Source organism: Diorhabda sublineata, chromosome 3 (assembly GCF_026230105.1).
Source record: "Diorhabda sublineata isolate icDioSubl1.1 chromosome 3, icDioSubl1.1, whole genome shotgun sequence".
In the NCBI taxonomy this organism is placed as follows: domain Eukaryota; kingdom Metazoa; phylum Arthropoda; class Insecta; order Coleoptera; family Chrysomelidae; genus Diorhabda; species Diorhabda sublineata.
This window is the reverse complement of record NC_079476.1, coordinates 28,343,915-28,357,443: the sequence shown is the minus strand read 5'-3', so window position 1 is coordinate 28,357,443 and position 13,529 is coordinate 28,343,915. Positions and strand designations below refer to the sequence as shown.

The window sequence follows — 13,529 nt, the reverse complement described above, 5'->3', positions numbered from 1 at the left end:
GATTCATTTAGTTGTTAATTTGTATATATTTTTGACAGTTACATACACGTAGGTGCAAAGTCGTACATAAGTTCTAGCGCCATCTATAACTTGAGTATATAAACTGCGTTAAACAGTATGTTGTTGAAAAAGAAGTCTTCCCTACTGCTACTGAAGCGCTACCTCAATTTGCTCTCTTTAAACGGACATTTCTTGATATATTGAGATGATTCTCCATACCTCTACTCTAAATACTTCCATAACTCAATTATACACGATCGACAAAAAAAATGTTCGGAAAATACAACTTAAGCCGATTAATCCAGAAAAAAACTATTAAGAATCCCAATCCAAAGAATAGTTACATTCCAGCAGCCATATAGATATCATAAACGTCAAAGACCTCTAATGTCTCTTCCGCGAAGTATAGACACAAAGAGTCCAAACGGTATAGGATTTTTTACATTATGTATGTACACAATAATAGGCCTAAGATGCGGTTGATCTATGATTAGACCCAGATCGTAGTTCTCTTTTTTGCCACCGGTTGCACAAGTATTCAGGAGGTATCAATTCTATTATCGTTAATGCATGGAATGGCAAACCTGGCTTTTCAATGTAAAAATAAATTAAATTAAACATTAATTTATTTTGTTACAATTATTTTTATTGAGAAATGGAGAAGTATTGTTGCTTTAATGGCAAGTGGGAATTTGGAAAAAGTAACTTTATTCAAAGCACCAACTGTGAGTAGCCTCAGAATAATAATGAAAATTTTGTTTACAAATAATTGATTAATATATTAGTGTAATTTCTAAATAATGTATTCTTATTTTTCCAGAGTAATAAGTTTTTTTTTCTTTTTCTAAAAGGATATTGAATCTCAGTAAACGGTGTAGAGAATTAAAAATTACCAGTTTCATTTGTGTATGAATATTTGATATGAATGTAATATTTTTAATAGTAAATTTTCACAGAAACAATTCTTTCTATAAAATCAATTTTTTTAAACTTTTGTTCGCATAAATCTATTTTTTTAAACAAATGGTTTGGTACCTACCATGGTTTTACATACAGGACTGGAAGAAAGGTAACGGAGTGGGTTAATTTCACGGGCGTTGTATTTGTCAAAATTTGTTAAACTAATAATAATAGTTATAATTTCTAAATGTAATTATATTAAAATATTTTATAAATATTATATAGGTATGTGTTTAAATTTTTGCTCCCAATTTCGGCTTTTCATATATATGAAAGTTGTTGTAACTTGTGCCTGTCTCTGATAAAAAATAAATAATAATAGTTGTAAAAATGTATGTAGAGGAGATATTTGAGAGTTGGAATTCACTGAAGACGAACAATCCAATTTATTATTGCAGAAATAGGGAAGTTATAAAGAATATGAAAGATGAGTGAGTGGACTAAGTGTCTTTAAGATTACTTGAGATAAGGCCCGATTCCCTTCTTATTTGAACAGTTTCTACATCAATTAAACATATATAAGCTTTTTCAAATTTCTTTTCCTAGAAAAATTTTGTACAGATAACATAAAACAAAAAATATATAAAAAATGTCTGGTGTTTCATAGATATAATAGAATTAGAAGTGTTTCCAAGGGCTTTGCAGGATTCATATAATTACTAATGAGGAAATGGTATTAATTACTTTCAAGATATGTGGCTATAGGATCAATACTATAGGCAATGGGGGATTTCACAGGTAGTTAGGTGTTATAATGTATAGAAACTATTACAAAGTTTGGAAAACCTCGAAAGGTGTGTATTACATACTTTTGTCGTTAAAGGTATTGATAAGTGCACTGCAAGCTGAGTAATCGAGAATGTTTTAGAAAGACTTCATCCTGAAATGATTAAAATCTCAGAGAACTGCAATTGCAAAAGGTTCAAGAATTAATTTACAGTATAAGTTGTTTTGTATGCAGAAATTTTTGATATGATATAGACATGATCCTGAAATCCCAATAGATGAAAATATAGCAGCAATTATCAAAAAAGCTAACAACCATATTGATTCATTAGTACCAGATTTACTTACCTCGATTTAACAGACACAATTTAGTTAGATATAATTCAATAACACAATATTGTCAAGGCTTAATGTAATTATTTTTGTGTTTTATTCCATATACGAAACTTTTCTTATTTCTTAAATTACTGGATATTGCTGAGTTAAAAACGTTTTAGACTTCTAAAAATTTCCTTTAACTTTTATTTAATTCCACGTTCCTCAAAATATTTTTCCAGAGCTTTCAATAGTAAGGAGACTTTCCGCATAAGACCCAATTTTTTCACGTTTTGTGTACGGCATTTACCGACAAATTACGGTTTAAACATATCGGCGTTCTGGGCCAGTTTAAATTTCAGCTTAACATAAAACAGAGGATCTGAACCTAACTTTTTCAAATTGTTCACATTTTTTCAATATTACAAAGGGTTTTGGCAGGATGATCTAAGATTTACACTTTATATGAATTCGAAAATGATGATAAAGAAATTATCAACATTGTCGACGCGCCGAGAAAAAAATTTATTCGTCTTATAGCAAATATTTATGGACCCACTTATTTTTCAAATTTGTTGTGCTTCTATCGAAAACATTTCTTTGTATTTTTTCACAAGGTTAACCAAAAGTACTATTTTATTGTCAGTCCAATTGCGAATTGTTCTTCATTCATGTTTGCTTATCAAACTTTTTCAAATATTTCAACTTCAAAATAAATATCCAAAAAATATTGGTTATATTACAGCGCTAGTGACAAGTGGCAGAAAAATGTCTATTTCACTGTGATCTGTAAAATAGAGCAATCTGGATTTAAACCAGAGTTTAAACCATAGCTCAAAATTTAGTACTAGCGCGTCCTACCTGCGAAATATCTGTCCCCTAAAATTATGCCATTCTTTCATCATTACGTTCGGACTTCTTGCAACTATAAACGAAGTATAGATATCTGTACTTCGTGGACCTAACAAAGCTGCCTTGTTTTTGTCTACCACTATAAATTAGTTTTTAAGCATTCTCTAACATATGGAGATGTTATAGTAGTAAAATTTATAGACAATGCGACAGATCATAAAATAGGTTTCTAGACATGACGTTTGACGTTTGTGATCTAGCTCTGTGGTATGAATGTAATCGAAAGTTGTCGCTACTGTGGCGTGCTTGCTGTTAGTAAAAACAATCCGCGTAGTCCTGATTATAGTTACATTAACACTTCAGTTTCAATTTTATATAACATTTATATGGTAAAAGTGCAAATTAAATAAAGGTAACAGCGTTTAATCAATTTACTTATTTTTTACTTAATAATTTAAAAAATTAACAAAGTATAATAATGTGTAGATGGCGTTTAGTTTAATAATCGACATGTTTGTATAATATCTCTTATCATGGCTTCGCCATTAAATTGTTAATATATAAGGCTTTTTCTTACAGAACATGAGTAAATACTCGGAAAACGAAGATGACCCAGATGTTTACGAAAGCTCCGGAGAAGAGTGGAAAGATATAGAGGTATGAAATAAAAAACAAACAGTTAATTAGTTTTTTGAAAATAAAAATATTTGGAAGAGTTTTACCTCCAATGTTAGAAATGATTCAGTATCATATATATTTCAAGATATTAGAACAGTTATAAAAAAATTTGATATTTAGGGTAGTGGTTTGATGGGAGTATTGAGGAAATTTCCAACTGAACAGATCAGATGATTTTCATATATTTGTATTTGTTCCTTGTCCAACAATGCATGAATAAAAAATCGTTTATGTTTAAGTTTTTTAAATAGGTAATCAAGGCTTTAGTCTTTGGAGTTTATTTTATTAGTATTATATCCTTAAATATACTATTTACTGAACTATTCATAATTGGCAGCTATTATCTTATATTTGATGTCTTTTAGGTTAAGAAGAATAACAGACGATCATCTAAAAGGCTAAGTAAAAAACCTAGGAAGACTGTAGTAGAATATGGCAGCAGTGAAGAAGATTCAGATAGTGAACCTAAGAAGAAAAAGTCCAAAAATGGTGTTTCTAAAAAGAAAGTCAAACAAGAAGATGATGAAGATCATGAGGAAGTAGAAGCCGAGAATGAAGATAATGAAGATTCGGATAAAGAAAAGTCAGAGAAATCATCTCAGAATTCTGAATCTAAGGTAGCTTCAACTACTGCCACAAGTAACTCGAGCACTAGAGGAATTCATAGGAAATTTATACCAAAAACTATATATTCTGAGGAATATGCAGTAAGCATTTTTTTCTTGATTAGTATCAAATTCACACACAACTCTCCTTCCCATATTTTTTTTGATAAGGTCTTTCTTAACAGCTATCAAATTATTTTAATAAATATTTCATAAAAATAAATTATAAAAGACATAAGTAATTCATTATCAAAATATGACACTAATCTAAAACATCAATAACTGCTGTTCACATTTATTAAAAAGTCATCAAACTTATAATAAAACTACAAGTGTATTAACAAATCATGGAATATCAGAAAAAAACATACATTTAATTATAAATCTTCAAAAATACTTAAAACACAGTCAGATACAAGAAAGAAGAAGAGAATTTTCAGAAATGTAACTGTACATTATTTGAATTGAGGTTGGTTTCTCTTGTGATAAGAAAACTAGAGTAAAAAAAATTAGTAAAAAGAGCAATCCATTATGAATCTCATGATGTTTTACATTTGCAACAATTTTTCACTATAACCTTGATTTGATGTCTTTTTTGTTTTATTTGAATTTATCAGTTGCCTTTATTTAATAAAAATTGATAATTCTTGTTTGGAACTAGAATGTCTTCACTTGACAATTACGCTTACAATAATTAATGAATCAAGTGTATATTTTCACTGCCTGGAACACACAAAGTTCCATGATTTACAATTACACTTTCTGAATTCTTTATTGAAATTACACTGATAATTTTTTTCTTTTGAAATTGAGGACATTAATATATTAATATTTCAAAGAATAATATATGTTACCAGTTGAAAGACCACATATTTAATCAACTTTTTTTTTATTAAATAGATTTGAACTTGTGTAGATCTAATTTTATCAAAATGTATTTGATGAACACAATATAATATTTCATCATTTGTTAAGCATCAAATACAGAAACCCATTAATAATTATAATAACTTGATATAGTAGACTTAACCTGACAACGTTGACTAGTAATCACTAGTTGTTTTTAGTGATTTCAAATTTAACTTTTGCTAAGCTTAAAATGTATATTTATGGATGTATTTGGTTAAAACAAATTTTATTTTAATATTCATGTGTTATTTTGTTTAAAAACCTTTATTGTCCAAACAATATATTAAAAATTCGAAAAAGAATATAGAAAGTGAATAATTTTTTTTTGTAATATTTCATAAATCTTGTACAACATTAAAAAATGAAATATAAGGCAGCATTTGTGATAATTTGAATGTTTACTGGCATCATTATGAACTCACTGCACAACATAATTTTCACAGTAAAACACAGAATATTCCCAATTTGTTGAAAAATACTTAGTGAATTTTCTTTAAAAAGTTGAGAATGTTATAGGAGTTGATTAGGTTAGCACAAATAAAATTATTAGAATATATATTTTTATAAAAAACTATATGTGTTGGAACAATACAATTTGAAATGTTCATATGATTGCATAGGTTGCTTAAGTTCTAAGACAGTGTAAGTAAAAAATAATAACTCTTCAGTTGAACAAAAAAACTGCTTTTTTGTATATCATAATGCATACATATATTTTTTTTGAAATTTATAACCATTGATCAATTTCAAGATTTTTTGATCAGTTGTCTGTCTATCAGGTGCATCTTATGATTCTCTATGGATTCAATACAAGATGACATTTGAAAATCAAAAAGGCATTTAGAACTTAAGCAATGATAATTGGGCAAACATTGACTGACATAAATTTGATATGCCGAATAATAACATAAACTTACATTGTTATAGGAGAAACTAGTATAAATTTAATACAAAAATATTGATTAAATATTTACTTTATTTTTGATTTGTTTTCAGACTGGATCTTTTGTTATCCTTAAAAAAGACGCTCAAGTTGGTGACCCCTCAAAACATCCTTGCATTTGGAGAATTGATGGTAAAGCACTTTTACAAAAATATGAGGCGTTTGATGATGATGGAAAAGTTAGGCATAAGAATACATCTATTGTAAGTTGATTTGACCAATTTCATTTCCTAGTTACTAGTAACCTTGTCTAAGGTATTGAGGTTTAAAATATTTTTGTTCTGATTTAAACTCCTCCTCTTTGTCTTTAGTTTGGTTCAGATATTTATATTCCTGATTGTGATATGTTCTTATTTTTTGGTTCTGTCCATTTCTTTTCCCCGGAATTTCTACCATTCTAGAATTTTTAATAAGGTTTTCAATTAAAAGGTGAATCAATTCCATTGATTATAGAATACCTGACATGCAGTGAGAGTAAAAAGACTTTTGTACTGATTATGAGAAAAATAGGTTTTCTGAATTTTTTCTATAAATTTCAATAAATCATTTTCTACATGTTTCTTAGTTGTTACCATATGTTCTCTTCTATGTTTGTTTTCATTATTAATCAATTTATGGTAGATACTAGACGGTTTTTTTACATATAAATTGTTTTCTTTTACTCCAATAATATTAATTACTTTTCCTATTCAATATAAAGTACTCATCCATAGTAAATACATTACTCAAAATTTTGGTAAAAAACCACTTATACAAAACAATCAACATGTGATTAATATCTTATGACCAATGAAAATACATTTGATTGGCTCTTCCTATATGCTGAGATGAGCGACTGAGGGAAAAAAGATAAAATTCATTACCTCTATAAAATTGGCTGGCCGAAGTAAAAAATTGGATTAAAAATGTATCATAAACAAGTGGCTTTTTAGGTGCTATTTATGTGCGCAAATTAAATATTAGGTGCATTTATAGTTTTTTTAAAAAAAGGTGTGTCAGGTTTTTAAAACTTGGTGATCCTTATTTAAATAAAAATAATTTAGTTCCTTTTGTTTCACATAAGAATTATGTGCTTTTTAAGTGCAACAGACTCTTCTCAAAAAGTAGTCTGTTGTTTTGATGACCTCACTAGAAGTGGTAGATCTTGATGAGACAAGTGCTTGTTCCAATATCAATGATCTTATTTAAAATAAATTCCATTTTAATTTTGTTCCTTAACTCATAATTTGGTTTCATTAGATAGCTAGATTTAAGTGCTCATTAAGTGCAAAAGATTCCTGTCAAGAAGTTTCTATTCATTTTTTAACCTTTCTACAAGTGATAGATCTTGAGGAGTTGGGTTCTTGTTCCAATATCAAATCGATTTTAAATAAGATTTGACCTTGAAACTTGCATCAGTCTCATGAAGTGGTGGATACTTCTAGTAAGGCTATCTAAAAAATGAATTCAAGGAATTTTTGATGGTTAGAATTTTAATTAAAAATTCTGCTTCACAGGAATCTCTTGTACTTACTGGAGCACTTAAATCCTGTTTGAATGGATTATTTCTGAGACCATTAGATGAAAGTATGCTTGGTGAAATATCAAAAGCTGGCAGACCATTCTGACCCTAACAAAATTATGGGTTAAGGAACAAAATTAAAATGGAATCGATTTTAAATATAATCTTTAATATTGGAACAAGCATTTGTCTCATCAAAATACACCACTTCTAGTGAGGTTATAGAAAGAAAATTCATTCAAGGAATTTTTTATGGTTAAATGTTGAATATGAAATAATGTTGCACTTAATAAGCACCTAATTCTTATGTGAAACTAGAGACAAAATTATTTCTATTTAAAAAGGGATCACCATGTTTAAAAATCTAGCAGACTTTTTTTTGAATTCTCCAAAAACTATAAATCCTAATATTTGATTAGTGCCTTATTTGCGAGAAAATTTTAGTCTATTTTTTTTACTTGGACCAGCCAATTTTATAGGGGTAAATTGGTTTATGTTAAAACGACTTAAATGGTAAGTTTGACAAAGATTGATGACTGTGATCTGTTTCCAGTTTTGGATTTCATAGATGATAAATATTAACATGGAATTAGGCAAGGATATTCTTACATATATGTTTCTAACCTACAAAATTTTACAATATTTATAAAAGAATTGATGAAGCCTAATGAAAATTGTTTTCTATTGTTTCGTAATGTCTTATTTTTTGTAGTATACTGGTTGGTCTCCAATGGACAAAGATTTATACGCTCCTGTATCAGTTGATGTTGTACAACATAACAATCAAAATCTCACTGTAGAACTTCATTGGGATAAGTTGAAAACCATTAATACTGACAGTGATTAGTTCAATAAGATTTACATACTTTAATTTTGCAATATAAATATATTTGTAAAATGTGAATTTGACCGATATTGATTACATATATGTTGTAATTTTGGAATTCAATTACAATTTTTATTTTTTGTGTAATTAGATCAATTAAGCATTTTAAAGCATACTTATGAAACAAAAATTATATTAAATGTTTTTTAGTTTATACACATTAGGATGAATATTTGATTTTTTATTATAAAAATTCGTTTTTATAATTCCTCATTTTTTATCGAAAAGTTCTGTTTGAATTTTTTTGTGGTTATAAATATTTTTATAATATCAGATTTTGATGTTTTTTTTGTTAAAGACGTATCCCTTCCTGATGATTTAATAGTTTGATGTTGTCCCTTTGCTTTGCAGAAACAGTAAGTGTAAGTTGTGCATAGTGTATAGAGTGTAGAGTGCCAACTCAGAATAGTGTATTTTTTATTCTGAAATTAATACTTTATGAATATACAATATAAATCTAATTGAATAAAAAGAAAATTATATTGGCGTCCGAGAAGTACAAGCCTGTAGAACCCTCTACCAAGGCACGTCTTTTCCACACATTACAACCTACAGAAGTTGAAACTACTTGAGTGCAATAACGCTGTGTGTATATAGGTAGTCCTTAATTTATGGAAACAATAAAAAGTTTACTTCAGGATGAGAACATTTTGCCTTCCTTGAACAAATTTTCAATAGACCAATTGGTGGTAGTATCTTATTTGAAGGATGTTTGGTGTCTTAACTATGTCTAGATTTTGGAGGTGCATTAACTATAATTAAATTTTTGATAATAATCTTTGGGTACAATAAAATACCAAATAAAATAACTGTTATTCAATAATGTATATTCGTTTTACTAAATAAGTGAAAAATTGTGTATAAATGATTAAATTGGAAATGATAAACAATTGTTTTACTACTCACACTCGATACTTTCAGTAATATCTGATTAAAATTTGTATTTGAACATTGGTTGTTAAGATGTACACATAAACATTGAGGAAAACTAAAGAGAATTTGAAGAAAGTTTTAAATAGATAAAGATTACCACTTTCTGCAGTGATTAATCTAGTTATATTTAATACCCTACTGTCAAGTGAGTAATATAGTTTTTCTTTTATCAAAACTGGAAGTATCTAACATTTTTTATAAAATAACTCCTGCTAACTTAACATAAATCATCAAAAATTTAAACTAAGGGTCAGAGGGAGCCATTGTATAAGTTCCAACAATCGGCGAATCAATTATCATTTTTTTCATTATTACATACAGACCGGCCCCTACAATTATTTGGGCTATTCCAACAATGATAACTATGACATAAGCGGGAACAGCATTTCCACCTAAAACAGATAAATTTTGTTACTTCAAAGCGTAAACTTCAACTATACATAAAGTACTGGCTCGATTAAAATTAAAGCTGCCATTCGACAACAAAATATTGATATAAAATAATTTTAAAACTCGTAAGGTATCTCCCTATTTCGTTATTCTACAGAAACGAAGTGTAATATGCTACTACTATAGACTTTTCAATGACTGATGGATGACTCTATTAGTGATGATTAAGCGTCATAAACTAGTGTTTGAAACTTTCCATTGTTAGTAATTTTAAGTGCATGTAATAAATTATTCTAGTCCGATATCAGACTAAATCCTTGTGTCTTTGTAACATAAATATTTTTCTACGGATCACACAAACTTATTCAGTACAAGTGCAATTTTATGTTGACGCTCGACACTGGCCTAGAGATTCAAATGAAGTCGGTTGTTATAATTTTCACTACAGTGTCGTTTTGAATTAATACAGCGACAAAAATAAGAGCGTCAAGCTTCAAAACGCTATAAATACTCTAAAATATATCACTTCTATCAATTTATAATTTATTCAATAATTGCTTGATTGAATTTTTAGTTTAAATGGATGAATAATTGTGAGCGATGTCAAAATTGCACCACCTCAATTGACGCTTTAAGCCAGCTTAGCGTCAACAAGAAATTGTACCTTACAGCTGCAGTTAGTTAAAATGGATATCCAAACAGTAGTCTATCGTGGTTAGAATTGTCACTACATCCAGAGGACTCTTCGCAATGCCTATAAATCTCTAAGAAGGGAATTCATTATTATAAGCCACTGATTCTGTATGAAGGAGGTCATTAATCGTACCAATACAGTGACTTTTTTGTGCTAACCATCCATTACTATAAGCCACTGATTCCGTATGAAAGAGGTCATTCATCGTTCCAATACAGTGACTGAATGACAGATTTTTTGGTGCTAACCGATCAGTTAAATGTGCAAATAATCTCTGATAGCTCTGAAACGTCTTAAGTTTATAAGGAAGTATTCTTAACACATTTTTTTTTCAAATATTTCATTTCATTCACCGTTGAATTCTAATCGACAATACTGTTGCTTAGAGGCATCGGCCGGGAAAACAATGAAAATATTCCTTCTCTGCTCCTGACATAATAACATGGATGACATTTATTGGGATAGCACTGTTTTTATAATTGACAAAAAATGAGCAAACAGTAAAAATTTGTCATTATATGAAATATGTAGATATATCGTGAATATCTTATCTTTGGGTTATATTGTAACATTTATCTTCCCAATTTTTACTATTGAAATGTTCTGTATATTAATTACTAAAACTCAAATGAGCCAGGACCTGAAATCCTTATTCAAGATATTGACCAGCAATTCCAAGCAACTCCTTTGCAGCAACAGAAATGAAGCTATTCTATTCTTGTTAGCCAGTTACTACTCATCAAGTTTTCAAAATATTATGCAGGGATTGGTAGAATACTGATTGGTTACACAAGATTGATTCATGGCGACTTAGTGACCATAAATAATTTTCAACCCTGCCACGTCTGCAACTGTCTCAAAGACATCAATATCTTTTCTTCTAAACTGTGATAATATGTAATGTACTGTGACAATGACTATGACATTTTTCTCCATATTTTTCATGAAAGCCTTTTATTATCCAAGGAGAATAGTTTTAAATAAAATGCGTTTGTACCACTTATCTATAGTTTTAAGTAATTTTATCAACATTTATTGTATACTTACGAAGGTATGTCCGATTTATAGTTTTCCTTCCCATTAAAATTTTTCTTCTACCTTCAACCTCCTCTGTACAGAAGGTAAATAACACTGTAAAGAATTATGGTTTAGTTTTGATAATTTTACTGGAAACTAAGCAATACCTATAAAGATTGCTTTAGGTTATTTTAAATTGAAATCTATTATTTAGTTTTATAATAATCGTCAATTACTTCAGCTAATTTGTTTATACGCATAGTAATCTGACTAGATACATTTTTTAATACAGGAGATTTTACTACTTTCTTGAATTTCAAACCGCTTATTTTAGTGATATTTTACAGCAGAGAAATTTAATTCCATTTTGTAATAATGTTATTTTATTTTAATCATTACTTAATATTTGAATAACACCAGAAGGACCAAAAAGACCTAGAAGAGCTAGTTACATAATGGATCCCATAGCGCCCTAAAAAGGGTGTAAAAAATATGTTGCAATAGAAAATGTAATAAAAATAACCAAGATAAATGAAAAAAATTGAGTAGAATAGATTCAGACAGAAACAAAACGAAAAGTAGACCAACTAGGATCTAAAAACGCCGATAACGTGTAGCTTGATCTTTTTCTCAAGTTTGGATCTTCCTTTCGAGGCCTTATTCACTATGAAGGCGAGGTAGTACTTGAACTTACCCAAGTTTAGGGAAACTATCAGATATTTGCATATGATTATCCCATGTAATCTGGAATTTTCCTATTTTTGCTTAAGTTCACTACTTGGGTCATCTCAGTATTGTACAGTGTCGTTTATTTGGTGTGTGGCTTTCGGTTATTTTCTTGCGACCATCGTAAATAGTGGTAACTCTGTATCAGTCATTTACATTTATTGTGATACAACGTTATGACTAATGGCAGTTTAGTATGTGGACCCGATAAGGATCGATTAAAATTCTGGTATGGAATGTTCATTAGATATGATAACTGAAATATCAAACTTTTTAGCGTTACAATTTTTATAATTATCATTGGATTTATAGAAAGATAAAAGACTGAATCCTATTTGTCGCTTATCAAATATATTTATTTGTCTGTTGTTTCCAGTACCTCTTATAATAAAATGTTCATTAAAAATTCAGTCATTTCTTTTTATATTTTTCATTCCAAAAGTTTTGACATTATGCTTTCATTCTGAAAACAATGTGTACATGAACTACACCAAAACTCACAATTCTAGTTTCTGATACACGTTTCGATAACCAAGTTATCGTCTTCAGGTACTGTACTGTCATTGTGTGTTAAGTATGAACGATTTCAGAAATTCTAACTTAATGACGTTTTTAGATAATAAACGTCCTCAATGGTACATGTATTTTGTTACCTTTTTTGATTTGGTTGATGGTTTCTGTGGCTTAGAACTGATTTAATAATAATAAGATAAAATACTCACTGGCCAAAATGGCAATGTAGAATACACTCGATTTGAACAACTTCATTTTTATAAATCTCCACCTTTTGCGTTATAGTAATCGTACAACTGATAAATGTATTTCATATTTGATTACTTCGATCACTTATCTTATTCACCTTATCAAAAATGAGATAAAAGATTTATTGTAGGGAAAACTGTTTCACCTTTATTTTTATTTGATGTTCATGTGTCATTTCACAAGAAATGATTCATTTTTATTTTTCATTAAAAACACTGTATAGATAACGGTAATACTCAATACATAAATATTTTATCAATCAGTTGAATCTTTCATGCAATAATTTTGTTCAAACACACAGTTTATAGTAACAGCATCAATCGTCGATTTACATTGAACAAAATATATTTATCCATGGGCTGATTGTAAACATATCACACCTGAGGGATGAAGATCACACCCCAGATATCACAAACACATACACAGTATACTCTAGAAGTATATAATATCACGTTTGTACCAAATATATTCACCATGTACGTGTAATGTATATTCATTAAGCTTTATCTTCAATTTCATTAGGTATATTCATAAAATATTGTATGTATTACGGATATATTGTAGGAATATAAATCATGTATATTTGTTTACAATAACAACTATTTTTCTTGGACAAGCTATTTCGTCTAAGG

At 28.9% G+C, this 13,529-nt stretch overlaps 1 protein-coding gene across 1 annotated transcript; it reads left to right on the top strand.

The window, feature by feature from the left end:
• Positions 1–2,862: 2,862 nt before the first annotated feature.
• LOC130441517 (leiomodin-2-like) lies at positions 2,863–9,076 on the top strand. Its single transcript, XM_056775234.1, has 5 exons — positions 2,863–3,265; positions 3,433–3,510; positions 3,897–4,238; positions 6,042–6,191; positions 8,202–9,076. The coding sequence occupies exons 2-5, from the start codon at positions 3,436–3,438 to the stop codon at positions 8,334–8,336; spliced, it is 702 nt and encodes a 233-aa protein (XP_056631212.1). The 5' UTR covers positions 2,863–3,265; positions 3,433–3,435; the 3' UTR covers positions 8,337–9,076.
• Positions 9,077–13,529: the final 4,453 nt, after the last annotated feature.

Excerpts from the sequence above, each read along its gene's own strand:
- LOC130441517 (XM_056775234.1), top strand. The coding sequence starts at position 3,436 with ATGAGTAAATACTCGGAAAACGAAGATGACCCAGATGTTTACGAAAGC. Across the intron at positions 3,511-3,896 it reads AAGAGTGGAAAGATATAGAG|GTTAAGAAGAATAACAGACG; the intron begins GTATGAAATAAA and ends GATGTCTTTTAG. Across the intron at positions 6,192-8,201 it reads GGCATAAGAATACATCTATT|TATACTGGTTGGTCTCCAAT; the intron begins GTAAGTTGATTT and ends TATTTTTTGTAG.